Below are 12,500 nucleotides of genomic sequence, written 5' to 3'. Positions count from 1 at the left end.
TGTTCAATTGCACTGATTTAAGGGGGAAAAAATACAAAAGCGGAAACATGGAGTTAGCTGGTTTCTGCCCGACAGCAACGATATTCATTTTGAAGTGTGATTTGTTTTTATATGCAGTAAGTGGTATTTTAATAAAGCTATTTGGTCATAAGTGGTAGATAGTGACAGTTATAAATTATAGTGCAATAACTGGATATTAAATACATTTTTGTGTTATATTCTTACCAATTAATGGCTGTAATTTAATCAGTTAAATAAACCCTAACTAAATCAGGCTTAAGACTAACTAAGCATAAATGAGGCTTAAGGATGTCAACACCCACATCTTGAACAATCTGATGGTAGAGAGAAGTGAGTTAGAAACGTGTTAGAAACATGTGGTTAAGTAATGGAAGTACACCCTTACTGTGCTTCCAACTATTTTACTATCAGTGAAAGTCCTATATGTATGAAGTGTACAGGTACAGTATGTATCAGAAAGCAGGTGTGTTGTTTTGTCTGTCACACAACCTCACAGGGCCAGTGCAGGCTTGCTTGCAGGGGAGGTGCCACACCCACACTGCTCCAGCTGATTTCACAGTTTTCTCCTCTGGCTCTGTCCTGTTAATACCATTTTTAAACACCAGTGTCTTTTGTAGAGATTCTCAATTCTTAACTCCCCCATACTCCCCGTCTTCAAATGAGTGCAGTGACTCTGATTGGTGCAGGGCTGAGTATGTATGAACTTTTGACTCAGGAGTTTCTATACAAATATTGTTAATTCGTACATACCATTACCAATACATTATTTTGTGAAATAAAGAGCTTTTTTATTTATGTATTTCACTGATAGCTATACTATTATGTGTTAAAAAAAGAAATATACATTAAATTAAAATGATTATTTCCATGGACATATTTGATGGCCATCCTGCCCTGACATTTGGCCACTTTTGCCCTAAAAAACTAAAACAAGACATGACACAGTCATGTATACCAGCTAGCTGCACACTTTGTTTTGCCCCGATCCAATCTTTTTTCTCTCTGTGAGAACTGTGTGCACGTGCGTGCGTGCGTGCGTGCGTGTGTGTTCTGTGTATGCACGGCTTGTTTTCATAGACCTGGTCGGTTATTTCTCTCGCAGAATCTGGCAACACTGCTAGGGTTCTGATACCACCATAGCATGGGAGGACGAGACTGCCGTATGCCTGCGGTAAAAGTAACTATAAAGTACATTTACTCAAGTACTGTACTTAAGCACAATTTTGAGGTATTTTTTACTTTCCTGGAGTATTTCCAATTAACTTTCACTTAAGTAAAAAAAGATAATAGTACTTTTTAAGCCACTGCTCGTCTGTGATTACTCTGTTGGGGCGGGGGGAGCAATATGGATACCGCTGTGATTTTAGCAATAAATAAGGTGGCTATTTTCAAATAGCCGTAGCCTAGTCGCTTCTTTTGGGCTTGTTTTCATAGACCTGGTTGCTTATTTCTCTCGCAGAATATGGCAACACTGCTGAGCTATTATAATGCCATAGCATGGGAGGACGAGACCGCCGTTCAGAGTATGGGATGTCTCCCCATTGGCTTAAAGGACGGCCAATGATCGAAAACATGTTGTATAGGTGTTGAATAGTGCTTTGTTTGTTCCTAGACCGGCTGCTCTTCGAGCTAAATGGTAAAAAAGTGTGTCCGTGCCCCTAAAATTATGGAATTACAGGCCTGCTTTGGTGTGTTTGGTATGGGATGGAGTGGAGAGAACGAAGGTGGCGAGGAATTCTGCATCAAGATGTTGAGGCAAAACAAAGTCACAGGCATGTTGTATTTCTGAGATAGAAGTTTTATTACATGACCAGTATAGTTCTCCAGACCATCGTTATATTGCACAGTACTCACAACAGCATAATACAGCATGAAGGGCCATTTTGACTCTATAATATTCAGCTTGTCAAAACATGTAAGGCCAATGATGATCATCAGCATGTTGTGCATCACGTGCACACGCTAGTCTGTTAGGCTAATACAGTGAATGGAAAGACAGTAAGGCTGTACCTAGCAGTATATGAAGACATTTCACTTAATGACAATGAATGTAAAACAACAAAGCAGTGGTGGGAAAAGTACTCACATTTCTTACTTAAAGGGATATTTAAGTAGGCCATTACACTCGTATGACGGGATACGAGCGCGATACAGTAACAGGCTCTGTTAATAATAACCATGATACTTCATGTTATTATTCATACTGTACTGTACTGTGTGTTATTCTTTAGTGTCAGGGCTAGTCTTCTTGGTCTCGTTCTCCGGGATGTCGGTGACCGTGATCGTGATGTCAACATCAGAAGGAGCTCTGCTTGGCGACGCAGGATGGGGGCCTGCAGGAAAGAACGCAGTTTAACCCATTGGTTCTCAAAGGGGGGGGGGGGGGGGGGGTCGCCAGCTAAATGTCTTATCATAGCTTTTAGTGGTGGAAGAAATACTCAGATATTTTAGTAGCAATACCACAATATAAAATTACTCTGTTAGAAGTAAAAGGCCTGCATGTTCAGAATGTTACTTGAGAAAAGGAAAAAAGTATTGGCATCAAAATATACGTCCCAAAGTAAAATGTTTGAAAATAGCAGATCTACAAGCAGATCTACAAGCTCATCTACAAGCAGATCTACAAGCAGATCTACAAGCAGATTGCATGGCGACGTGTTGTGAGCTTGTAGATCGGCTATTTTCAAATATTTTATAATAATTATAATATATTCTGTTTACTAAAGAGCTGGAGAGACCCTTGTGACCGAACAAACGCTCTGTAGCAATGATTACTATCAGAATATAGTACTTAACATTTTTAACAAACAAAAAATATCACTTACCCTACCTTTAATTTACGAGAAAAAAAACACAGGTTTGACGAAATGTTGTCGAACCCCAACAGTTGTAAAATACGTACTTGGAACCTCTGGGTCATCAGACCCATTCACAGATGGGGAAGGGTCCGATTTAGTGTCAGGGTCAGAAGGCACACGGCCTATTAGGGGAAAGAGAAAGAGAAAGTACAGTACTTGAGTAAATTGACTTAGTTACTTTCCACCACTGTACTCAACCGAACCCAAACAGCCTAACAGTGACACAACAAACACAGTCGAAGCTCCTAAAATACGTACCGCATGATGGATAGAAAAGCCAAGGCTGTTCCTCACAGCAGGGGGCAGGGTCTAGAGAGGAAAGAGTCCAAACTGTTAGCTTTCAGGAAATGGGGAAAAATAATTCCTCCAGTGGATCCAATGTAGTTATTATTTAGTCACAAGCTCTTCTTAATACTTTTCATTGGTTCAACATTTATAAAACCCACACACACGCTTAAAGGGATAGTTCACCCAAAACATTACTTTTTTCCTATCGATGGTCATCAAACTATTGGCTTAGGAATGTGACAAAAACTAATGTACTAAATCTATGGATTCAAGTCTCCATGAGGTGACTAATCGGTAGAAAATAAGTCATTTTGGGGGTGAACTATCTCTTTAACCACTTTCACATTCACTTAAAAAATAGCAGATCTACAAGCGCCACATCGATTGTAGATCAGCGTTTTTTGCTACTTTTGTGTGACACTGTAGTTAGTATGACAAAGTAAGGCATTCATTTACAAGAAAAGTTGTTAAATACGTACCTTTAGGATGCGTGCATGGAGGTTCATAATACTGGCCTGGAGGAAAGACAGCAGTTAAAAAACACAATTTAGTAGATGCGTGCTGGTGTCACCACGCACTGAAAATAATAGATCTGCAAGCTCAAAACACTTCACACTGCTTTTGAGTGTCTTATAAGCTTCGAACACAATTGAGTGTGTGCTGTGTACATCTGAAGGTGTAAAATGCTTACCGTTGCTGTTGCTAATGCTGATGATAGACTGATGTCCAATCCTGAGTGACAGAGGTTATACACTGTTAGATTTCACAACCAGCAGCATTAAAAAAGGTCAATGGTGCATTTATATTGCGAAGGAAACCATGCAAGGCACCAGCCTGGGAGCAGTTTAGGGGTTCCGTGTCTTGCTCAAGGACACCTTTGCTCTACCTCCTGAGCTACTACCGCCCAAATGGTTCAAATGTGACCAAAATGTCAGCTATATTGTTGGTTAAAATAGAGCCTTGTTGTCAATAGTCTTATAGCCAGGCGATCGGATCTCTCCACCCCAGAAACCCCAGGCGGAGATCTCTGGAAGTCTGGCTATATGTGATACTATGTTGTCACACACGTACACAATGTTTTAGCAGGTGCTTTTGTAATGAGTAGCACTGCCTAAAGATCATAAGCCTAACATCTCCCGGGGCAGATGGGGGGATTCCCGTTTGGTGTGAGCGGTCGGTATATGGTCTTCCTACGCAGGAGGACTGGGTTTTTTTTAGTACATGTTTTCAACTTCTTTGTTTACTGCATTGGCTCACAACATGGCGGCCCCCACCATTGAGTTCAGTGGACAGGTGGCGCCATCTTGTGAGGTTCGCCGTTATTACTTCCAATGGTGTGACGTCACGTCGCCCACCACCCCATGTGATACGATATGTATCTCTGGGACTTCAATCTAAACTGTAAAACCCTCCGTGGTAATTTAACTTTGAAACTGAACAAAATGGAGCCAAACGGACCCGTAAGCGCACTCTCAGAGTTACAGATCCTTAAGGGTTTTTTTTTGGTTCCTAACTATCAATCATTTACCTGGGCCCCCCCCCCCCATGGGACCCCACGTTGAGAACCAGTGGTCCATTGAACATCGTTAACCATTTAAATTCCAGGCCAGGCATTCACCTCCCCTCCTCTCCCTCCAGGAGTTTCCCGTAGGTGGCGATCTCTATGTCCAGGGCCAGCTTGGCGTTCATCAAGTTCTGGTAGATTTTCATCTGTTTGGCCATGTTGTATCTGTCGGTCTGCAGACCCTTCTGAAGTTCCTCGATGCGTGTTTGTGCGTCCTTCACCGCTTTCTTGCCGCTCTCCTCTGCCTCTGAGATCTTGTCGCCCACCTTCTTACACTGAGGACATTGGAGATGCAACGGTGCAACGGTTAATCGAAAGAATCAATTTAATCGATTACAAAAGAAATATGAATAATCGATAATTGAATTCAAATAATCTATGGATTAAAGGATTGTTGGGAAATGTACTTGTTTCTATGTTAGTAGAAACACCAATACTGCAATATCAAAATACTCTGTTACAAGCAAAAGTGTAGAATTCAAAATGTACTTGAGTAAAAGTACAAAAGTATTGGCATCAAAATGTACTTAAAGTACCAAAAGTAAAAGTACTCAAATATTTGAAAATGGCAGATCTACAAGCTTTTCAAATAGCCTATGTATAAAATAAAGTGGTTAATGTATGTTTTATAATATAATAATTTATATTTCAAAAGTAACTAGTAACTAAAGTTTTCAAATAATTGTAGTAGTATTGGGAATTGGAAATACTCAAGTAAAGTACAAATACTTCAAAATTGTACTTAAGTACAGTACTTAAGTAAATGTACCTAGTTACTTTCCACCACTGTCCTGTACACAAGACATAACAATAAAGAACTTTGAACCCTTGACACCGTGAAGTCGTGTGACATAAAAAACAAATACAGACTAAAGGGCCATTCACACCATGATACCAAGCACTATAACTATAACTAATTTATAAAGATATCGTTTTTTAAATAGTTCCAACAAACCAAACAAAGACAATGGTGAACTAAATAGATTATAGTTATAGTTCAGTTGTTCAGATACCAATACGGAAAAGCTGCCGATACTCCCTAAAATGCTGATATAGGTATTGTGAAGGAAAAAAATGGTATTGATACATTTCTAGTTATAGTTACAGTGCTTGGTGGGAAAGGCCCTTAACCGTATGCATATACTGTATGATTTGATCACATCCCTGTCACTACTCCCATGTTAATCATCAACATCATCAACACAAGCATCATTCAGTGGCGTGTACGGTACTCACCTGGACCTCCACATATTTGATATCGTTCTCCTTACGCTTGATCTGGTATTTGATCTCCTCGATCTCCCTCGTGGTTTCACTAAGTTGACCGTCGGTCTTGACGGTCGTGGAGGTAATCTGGTCAAACTGGTGCGGGCAGGGGATTGAGTAGAGGAAGTATAGAGGAGGTTTAGTTGGTTACTACTAGTCTACACACACCTGAGGTTTGTGTAAAAAAAAAAGGTACAAACAACACAAAAAACCTCACATCGGCTATTTTCACTGCATTTGAAACAGGGCTTAAGTGGTTAATTCACAACATATTTGTGTATAAGTTCCTAAGAAATGTAGTGGAGTCAAAAGTACAATATTTCTATTTGAAATGTAGCGGAGTGAATGTCATGCCAAAATGTGCTTTAGTAAAGTACTCCAGTAAATGTACTTAGTAACTGTCCACCATTGCTCTTCTCCTCACCTTGACCTTGTACCAGCTCTCGACTTCCGTGCGGCTATGTGCGGCGATCTCCTCGTACTGGACCTTGACTTCGGACACGATCTGGTCGATGTTCAGACCGCGGGAGTTGTCCATCTGGACGACCACGGACAGGCCCTTCAGGTGCTCCTTCAGCTCACACAGTTCCTGTGGCAAAACCAACAACGTTGTGAGCAGTGGTGGGAAAGGTACTAAAATGGTTTACTTAAGTAAAAGTATCAATGCTGCAATGTAGAAGTAGCCTACTCTTTTACGAAGTGAAAGTCCGGAATAAGTAGTGAAGTAAAAGTACAACATTTGCCTCTGAGATGTAGTGGAGTAGAAGTTAAAGTATAGACAATTGGAAATACTCCAGTAAAGTAAAAGAACCTCAAAACTGTACTTAAGTACAGTACTTCAATACATGTACTTAGTTACTTTACGCCACTGGTGAATTGTGTAAAGATGCTTTACCATGTCATAGAGTGTCCTGAAGATTTTGATATCCTCCATCAGACTAGTGACCTTCACCTCCCGTTCCACCTGGGCCATATAGTCCTTATCCACTTCCTAGAAGAAGACACCATTTCATCAGATGAATATGTGTTACATCAGGGGTGGGAAACTTTGATGATGGAGAGGGCCACTATATTTCCACACTCATCAAAAATAGCAAAAATAGCAGATATACAAGCTCAACGCATTTTGAGCTTGTTGTTTGAGCTTGTTGTTTTTGCTATTTTTTTAATTGGAATCCTGTTTTTTTTTGTTGCTATTTTTCTTTCAAATGCATTTAGTTATACTTATGTTAACTTTATGAACTTCAATAAAAATACATTGGACATAAAAAAGACAATAGAATATTATTACTAGTCATTAAGCTACTAATATAGACTGAAGTAATTAAAGCGGGTCATGTTTGCATGTTTGGAATTGTAACAGCTGAAATCAATAATCTATCAGTATTCCGATATAAACCTGCAGGCTGCATTAAATGAAGGTCGGGGGCCGCATGTGGGCCCCGGGCCACCAGTTGCCCATTTATGTGTTACATACATATACATCATGTCACACTTTTTTGCTGTGATGGTGTCTGTCACATTTTATGTGAGTTGATTGACTCAGTGGTTCTCAATCTTTTTCATGTCAAGGACCCCCAAGAAGATTTATGTTTGAAAATTAAAAATTATTCAAAATGTCAAGAATTTATTTTCCAAAAGAGCAGATGTACAGTACACGCTCGCAGCACGGCACAAAGTGATTTTTAGGTTAAAGTGGTTAAAATAATTGTGATGCTCCATTAACACATTTAGCTGGGGCCCCCTGGAAACCCCCCCCCCCCAAGGACCCCTGGGGGTCCCACTTTGAGAAACAATGGGTTAATAAACATTGCAAACGACACACAGTAAAATCCTCAGTTTTAATTTGAACCCAGAGAATGTAAAAATGTATGCAAATAGATCTATTTTTTTACACTATGCAGATATTTGAATCTTTCCTCTCAATGAAAATTGTCTGCTTGTTGAGGTTAAGAAAGTGGTTTAGCTGTTATATAACTAATGCACTTTCCAGTACTGTATAACAATGATTACCTTTTTAAGCTTTTCAAACTCTTCCTCTTTTTTTGCCCTCTTGATGACCTCCTCCTTATACCTGAAACCAGACACAGGAAAACAAAAACACACCTGTTAGTGTCATATTTACTTACATTTATGTGACTAAGAATAACGTTACAAACATACAATTCTGTATATATGTATTTCAAAGCGAACATTTTTAACTCAAATCTTTGCTTCTGGGGGATTCTACAAATGTCTTAACAGTTTTTTGAAAAAAACGTATGTCTTGGAATCCACCCTGGAAGATGGCAGGTTTCTGAACCGTTCACACTTCACAGCCCTCCTCTGAGACAGAGGGAGTAAAACACAAATGGTACCAAGTGAAGATAAGCAGTGGTGGAAAAAGTACTCAAATGTTTTACTTAAGTAAAAGTGTCAATACTGCAATGCAGAAATACTCTGTTACAAGTAAAAGTCCGGTATTCAGTACAAAAATATTGGCATCAAAATGTACTTAAAGTACCAAAAGTAAAAGTACTCATTATGCAGGGTTATCACAAGTTTTCAAAAATCTTTTTAAAATAGCATATCTACACACAATGTGTCGCATCGTGACCCACTGTGAGCTTGTAGATCGGCTATTTTCAAATGGCCAAAATAACATAGAGGGCTGAAGTGGTTACTGTATGGTTTGTATTAACAATCTAAATCTACAAAGTAACTAGTAAATTGTATACAAATAATTGTAGTGGAGTAAAAGTACAATATTCGCCTCTGAGATGTAGTGGAGTAAAAGTAAAACTGGCTCAAAATTGTTCTTAAGCACAGTACTTGAGTAAATGTACTTAGTTACTTTACACCACTGAAGATACAGTTGAAAATGGGGTGAAGTGCTCCCTTTCTTACTTTTTCTCGTAGTCTTCCGCACTCTTGTTAATGCTGAGGCTCTCCAGGTCCAGCCTGCTCCTGTGCTCCCTGACCATGTCCAGCTTGCTTTTCAGGGTGGAGATGTAGACCTTCTTGGTGGGCTCGATGTCGGACGAGGCAGTGTCCAGCTCCTGCAGCAGCTTCCATTTGGTCTCCAGCTCCTTGTTCCTCTTCTCTAATTCAGGAAAATCCTGGAAAAACACAAACAAACAAACAAACAAACAGTGGTGGTAAAAGTTACTCAAATGTTTTACTTAAGTGAAAGTATCAATACTGCCGGGTAGAAGTACTCTGTTACAAGTAAAAGTCCGGAATTAAAAATTTACTTGAGCGAAATTACAAAAGTTTTGGTATCAAAATGTACTTAAAGTACCAAAATGTTTGAAAATAGCATATCTACAAGCTCATATGTACAAGCTCACAACGCGTTGCGGTGCGATGCATTGTGAGCTTGTAGATCAGCTATACTTGACCATAAATCGATGCACAAATCGACATTCAACTTTCTCAACTCGTGATAACATCGGTGGAACAGGCCTCTTACATTAACAATTAATCCAAGAAATTCGCTGTTGAGTTTCCCGATCTTGTCCTTCTCGCCCTCGTGGAGAGTTTTTTGGGCTTCGTCCAAGTCCAAGTTGAGCGGCGTCAGTAGGGTACGGTCGACCGATACAGGAGTGATGTGACACCCAATGTAGGGTCCACAGCTGACCTTGGTCCTGTTCAAGGACCCCAGAGACATACTACTGAAACCCGCTGCCCTGTACAGGCCGCTGCCGCTGCGCTGGTTCCCTTTGGAACACATGGTTGGTTGGTTGGTGGTCGTGGTGTGTGGTGCTGCTGGAGAAAGAGTCCCTGTTTGTGTGGAGAGAGGATAGAGTGTAGGTGAGAGCTGTCCTCTTTTATACACACAACACAGGGTGTGGCATTATGGTGAAGGTACGGTATGTGGCCCACCAATGTGGAGGAACCTGTCAGTCACATACCACTCATGGGTGGTAAGTGGCCCACCAATGTGGAAGAACCAGTCGGTTTGTCACATACCACCCATGGGTCAGCTGTCTGGCCCCCAGCTACCCATCGCTCTACAAACAGGTTGCATTGTTCCTGCCGCGGGCCAGAAGGAATTTAACCACAGGTGTTTCCCAAAACCACTTAAGCCCTATTTCAAAAACAGTGAAAATATCTGCATATCGGCTATTTTCAATATATCTTAAAACAAATAATAATTAACTATAATATTTATTTTTTTTCAATTGTAGGACACATAAAAAAAAGAAGAAAGATTTAATCTAATTTTGGGAAACATTGATGTAACCAACATAGACTGAATTCTACATCACTCGCTCATCACTTCGTCTCTCTTACAGTAAAATCCTCAACATTAATTTAACTCTGATGGTACAAAATGTAACCAAAAGGATCCTTAGGGGTCTATTTGGTTACATTTGTACACTCTCTGAGTTATAAACGGATGAATTAAGTTAATGTGACGCAAACAAAATGTATGGTAACATTTATGTAATATAAAGTGGGGTCCACGCGCATATGGTGGACTTTTTTCCACCACCTGGTTTTTATAATTCCTTGAAGTCTGTATTTTAAGATTCTGCCAGGTAACAGGCTGGAATAATGTCCCATGGGGTCATTTTAACCCTTTATTACACATTATCCTGAACCCAAACCAGAAAATGGAAAAAATAGAAAAGAGCGCAACCTTTGAAGGAAACAACCTACAGAGACAAATTATTTTCCCCCTACAATTTGGACCCAAGGAATTGTGTGTGTGTGTGTGTGTGTGTGTGTGTGTGTGTGTGTGTGTGTGTGTGTGTGTGTGTGTGTGTGTGTGTGTGTGTGTGTGTGTGTGTGTGCGTGCGTGCGTGCGTGCGTGCGTGCGTGCGTGCGTGCGTGCGTGCGTGCGTGCGTGCGTGTAGTGTGTGTGTGTGTGTGTGTGTGTGTGTGTGTGTGTGTGTGTGTGTGTGTGTGTGTGTGTGTGTGTGTGTGTGTGTGTGTGTGTGTGTGTGTGTGTGTGTGATAGAGCACTGCCTTCCAAGTAGGCTATGAAGGCTTACTTTAAGGCTCCTAGAATCTCCAAGAGAGAACTTTCAACTATATCAGGCACTTCTCCTGTGGAACCATCTTCGAGGTTTGGTCCAGGAGGCAGACACCCTGAGTTTAAGAGCAGGCTTAAAACTTTCCTTCCATTTGGGGAACAACAGCACCATCATCATCCATAGTCTCTTCTATCATTAAAGCCAGTGCAGTGCCACGTTTGATTACCTCAATAACAAATGACATGACCTGCCCGGTTAAACATGTTTACAATTTACAATTTAGCTGATGCTCTTAATCCAGAGCGATTTACAGTAATCAAGGTAAACACAAGGTAATACATCAAATGCATAGAAATAGGAATCTAGGATCATATAGGTAAACCAAGAACCTATAATCAGTCAGTATAATATAAAAAAATCTATAATCTGGATATTGAAACTATACACACTACTGTATATGCCAGGTCTATCTCCCTTTGGAGTTGGGTGGGCTCGGGATTCCCAATATGAAATCATGAAATATGAAATTATTGGGTAGCACAATTAAAGTCATTAAAACAATGGTTTAGTGAACCATGTGCATGGGTCAGAATAGAAAATTACAATACTGTATGTCACCGCTGGATTTGAACTATGCCTTGTACTGTGGAATGAACAATTTAAAGAAAATAACAAATAACCTGTGTAGTAGTAGTAGTAGTATATCTTTTTTTCGGTTCATTTAAAAAAGCAAATTTACATACATACATTTGCGCCCACTAATGCTAGTGGCACCGAGAAGGATTAGGCTGAAGCCGAGGCTTATTTTGCCTTCCCTTTTTGAAACAAACTTAAGTTTAGAAAAAGTAGTAACACTTTTTCAAATATGGGTTTAACTAAGCTGAAAACATTGGACAGATTGATAGAATAAAAAGATAAATCTAAGCAAACATTGTTTTAACAAAACTGAAAGCATTGGGTAATTCAAAAGGATTCAAGCGAGAGACTGTCCAAGAACAGAGAGAGGAAACAAGTCAGGTTTCACTTAATACAATTTGTTTCCATGGTTCACCATACTGTATGGCTTTTTGAACACAGAATATGGGTCCATATCTACATACAGATGCACCTTCGATGCTTCACCATACTCTGTGGCTAATTGGTCACAGAATATGGTTCTAGCTCTACACACAGATTTTCATACACATACACACCTAAGCACATACATACACCCATACCATGCTTACACACTTATACACATACATACAGTAGATACACTCACACGAGCACGTAACTTTGTAAAAAGAGAAGCACGTTATACATACACATTACTTACATTCCGTACATATACATGCATATACATACTATTCATATATCCCAAGCTGGTGCCAAGTTTAGTTTATACAAATGAATGCACCTATTACTCCTTAATAATAGATGCATTAATCCCTGTAGTAAGTTAACTTTGTCTACTGTGCATTGATATATTTAATTATTACGAACTATTGGAATACTTTATCATAATATTGTTTTATTTTGGTTTTTTTTTTTTTTAAATGTAGT

At 39.7% G+C, this 12,500-nt stretch overlaps 1 protein-coding gene across 1 annotated transcript; it reads right to left on the bottom strand.

Moving 5' to 3' along the window:
* Nucleotides 1-2,241: 2,241 nt before the first annotated feature.
* LOC311057194 (keratin, type II cytoskeletal cochleal-like) lies at nt 2,242-9,897 on the bottom strand (the record flags this gene model as incomplete). The annotated part of the gene is made up of 13 exons (XM_084074144.1): nt 2,242-2,354; nt 2,924-3,001; nt 3,138-3,188; nt 3,647-3,682; nt 3,859-3,899; nt 4,786-5,006; nt 5,968-6,093; nt 6,422-6,586; nt 6,893-6,988; nt 8,011-8,071; nt 8,884-9,095; nt 9,449-9,759; nt 9,891-9,897. The coding sequence occupies 13 exons, from the start codon at nt 9,895-9,897 to the stop codon at nt 2,242-2,244; spliced, it is 1,518 nt and encodes a 505-aa protein (XP_083930270.1).
* Nucleotides 9,898-12,500: the final 2,603 nt, after the last annotated feature.

Source organism: Gymnoscopelus microlampas (assembly GCF_963454915.1).
Source record: "Gymnoscopelus microlampas genome assembly, chromosome: 12".
NCBI classification, from domain to species: Eukaryota; Metazoa; Chordata; class Actinopteri; order Myctophiformes; family Myctophidae; genus Gymnoscopelus; species Gymnoscopelus microlampas.
Note: the sequence above shows the minus strand (reverse complement) of the source record. Positions and strands in the feature narration are given on the sequence as shown.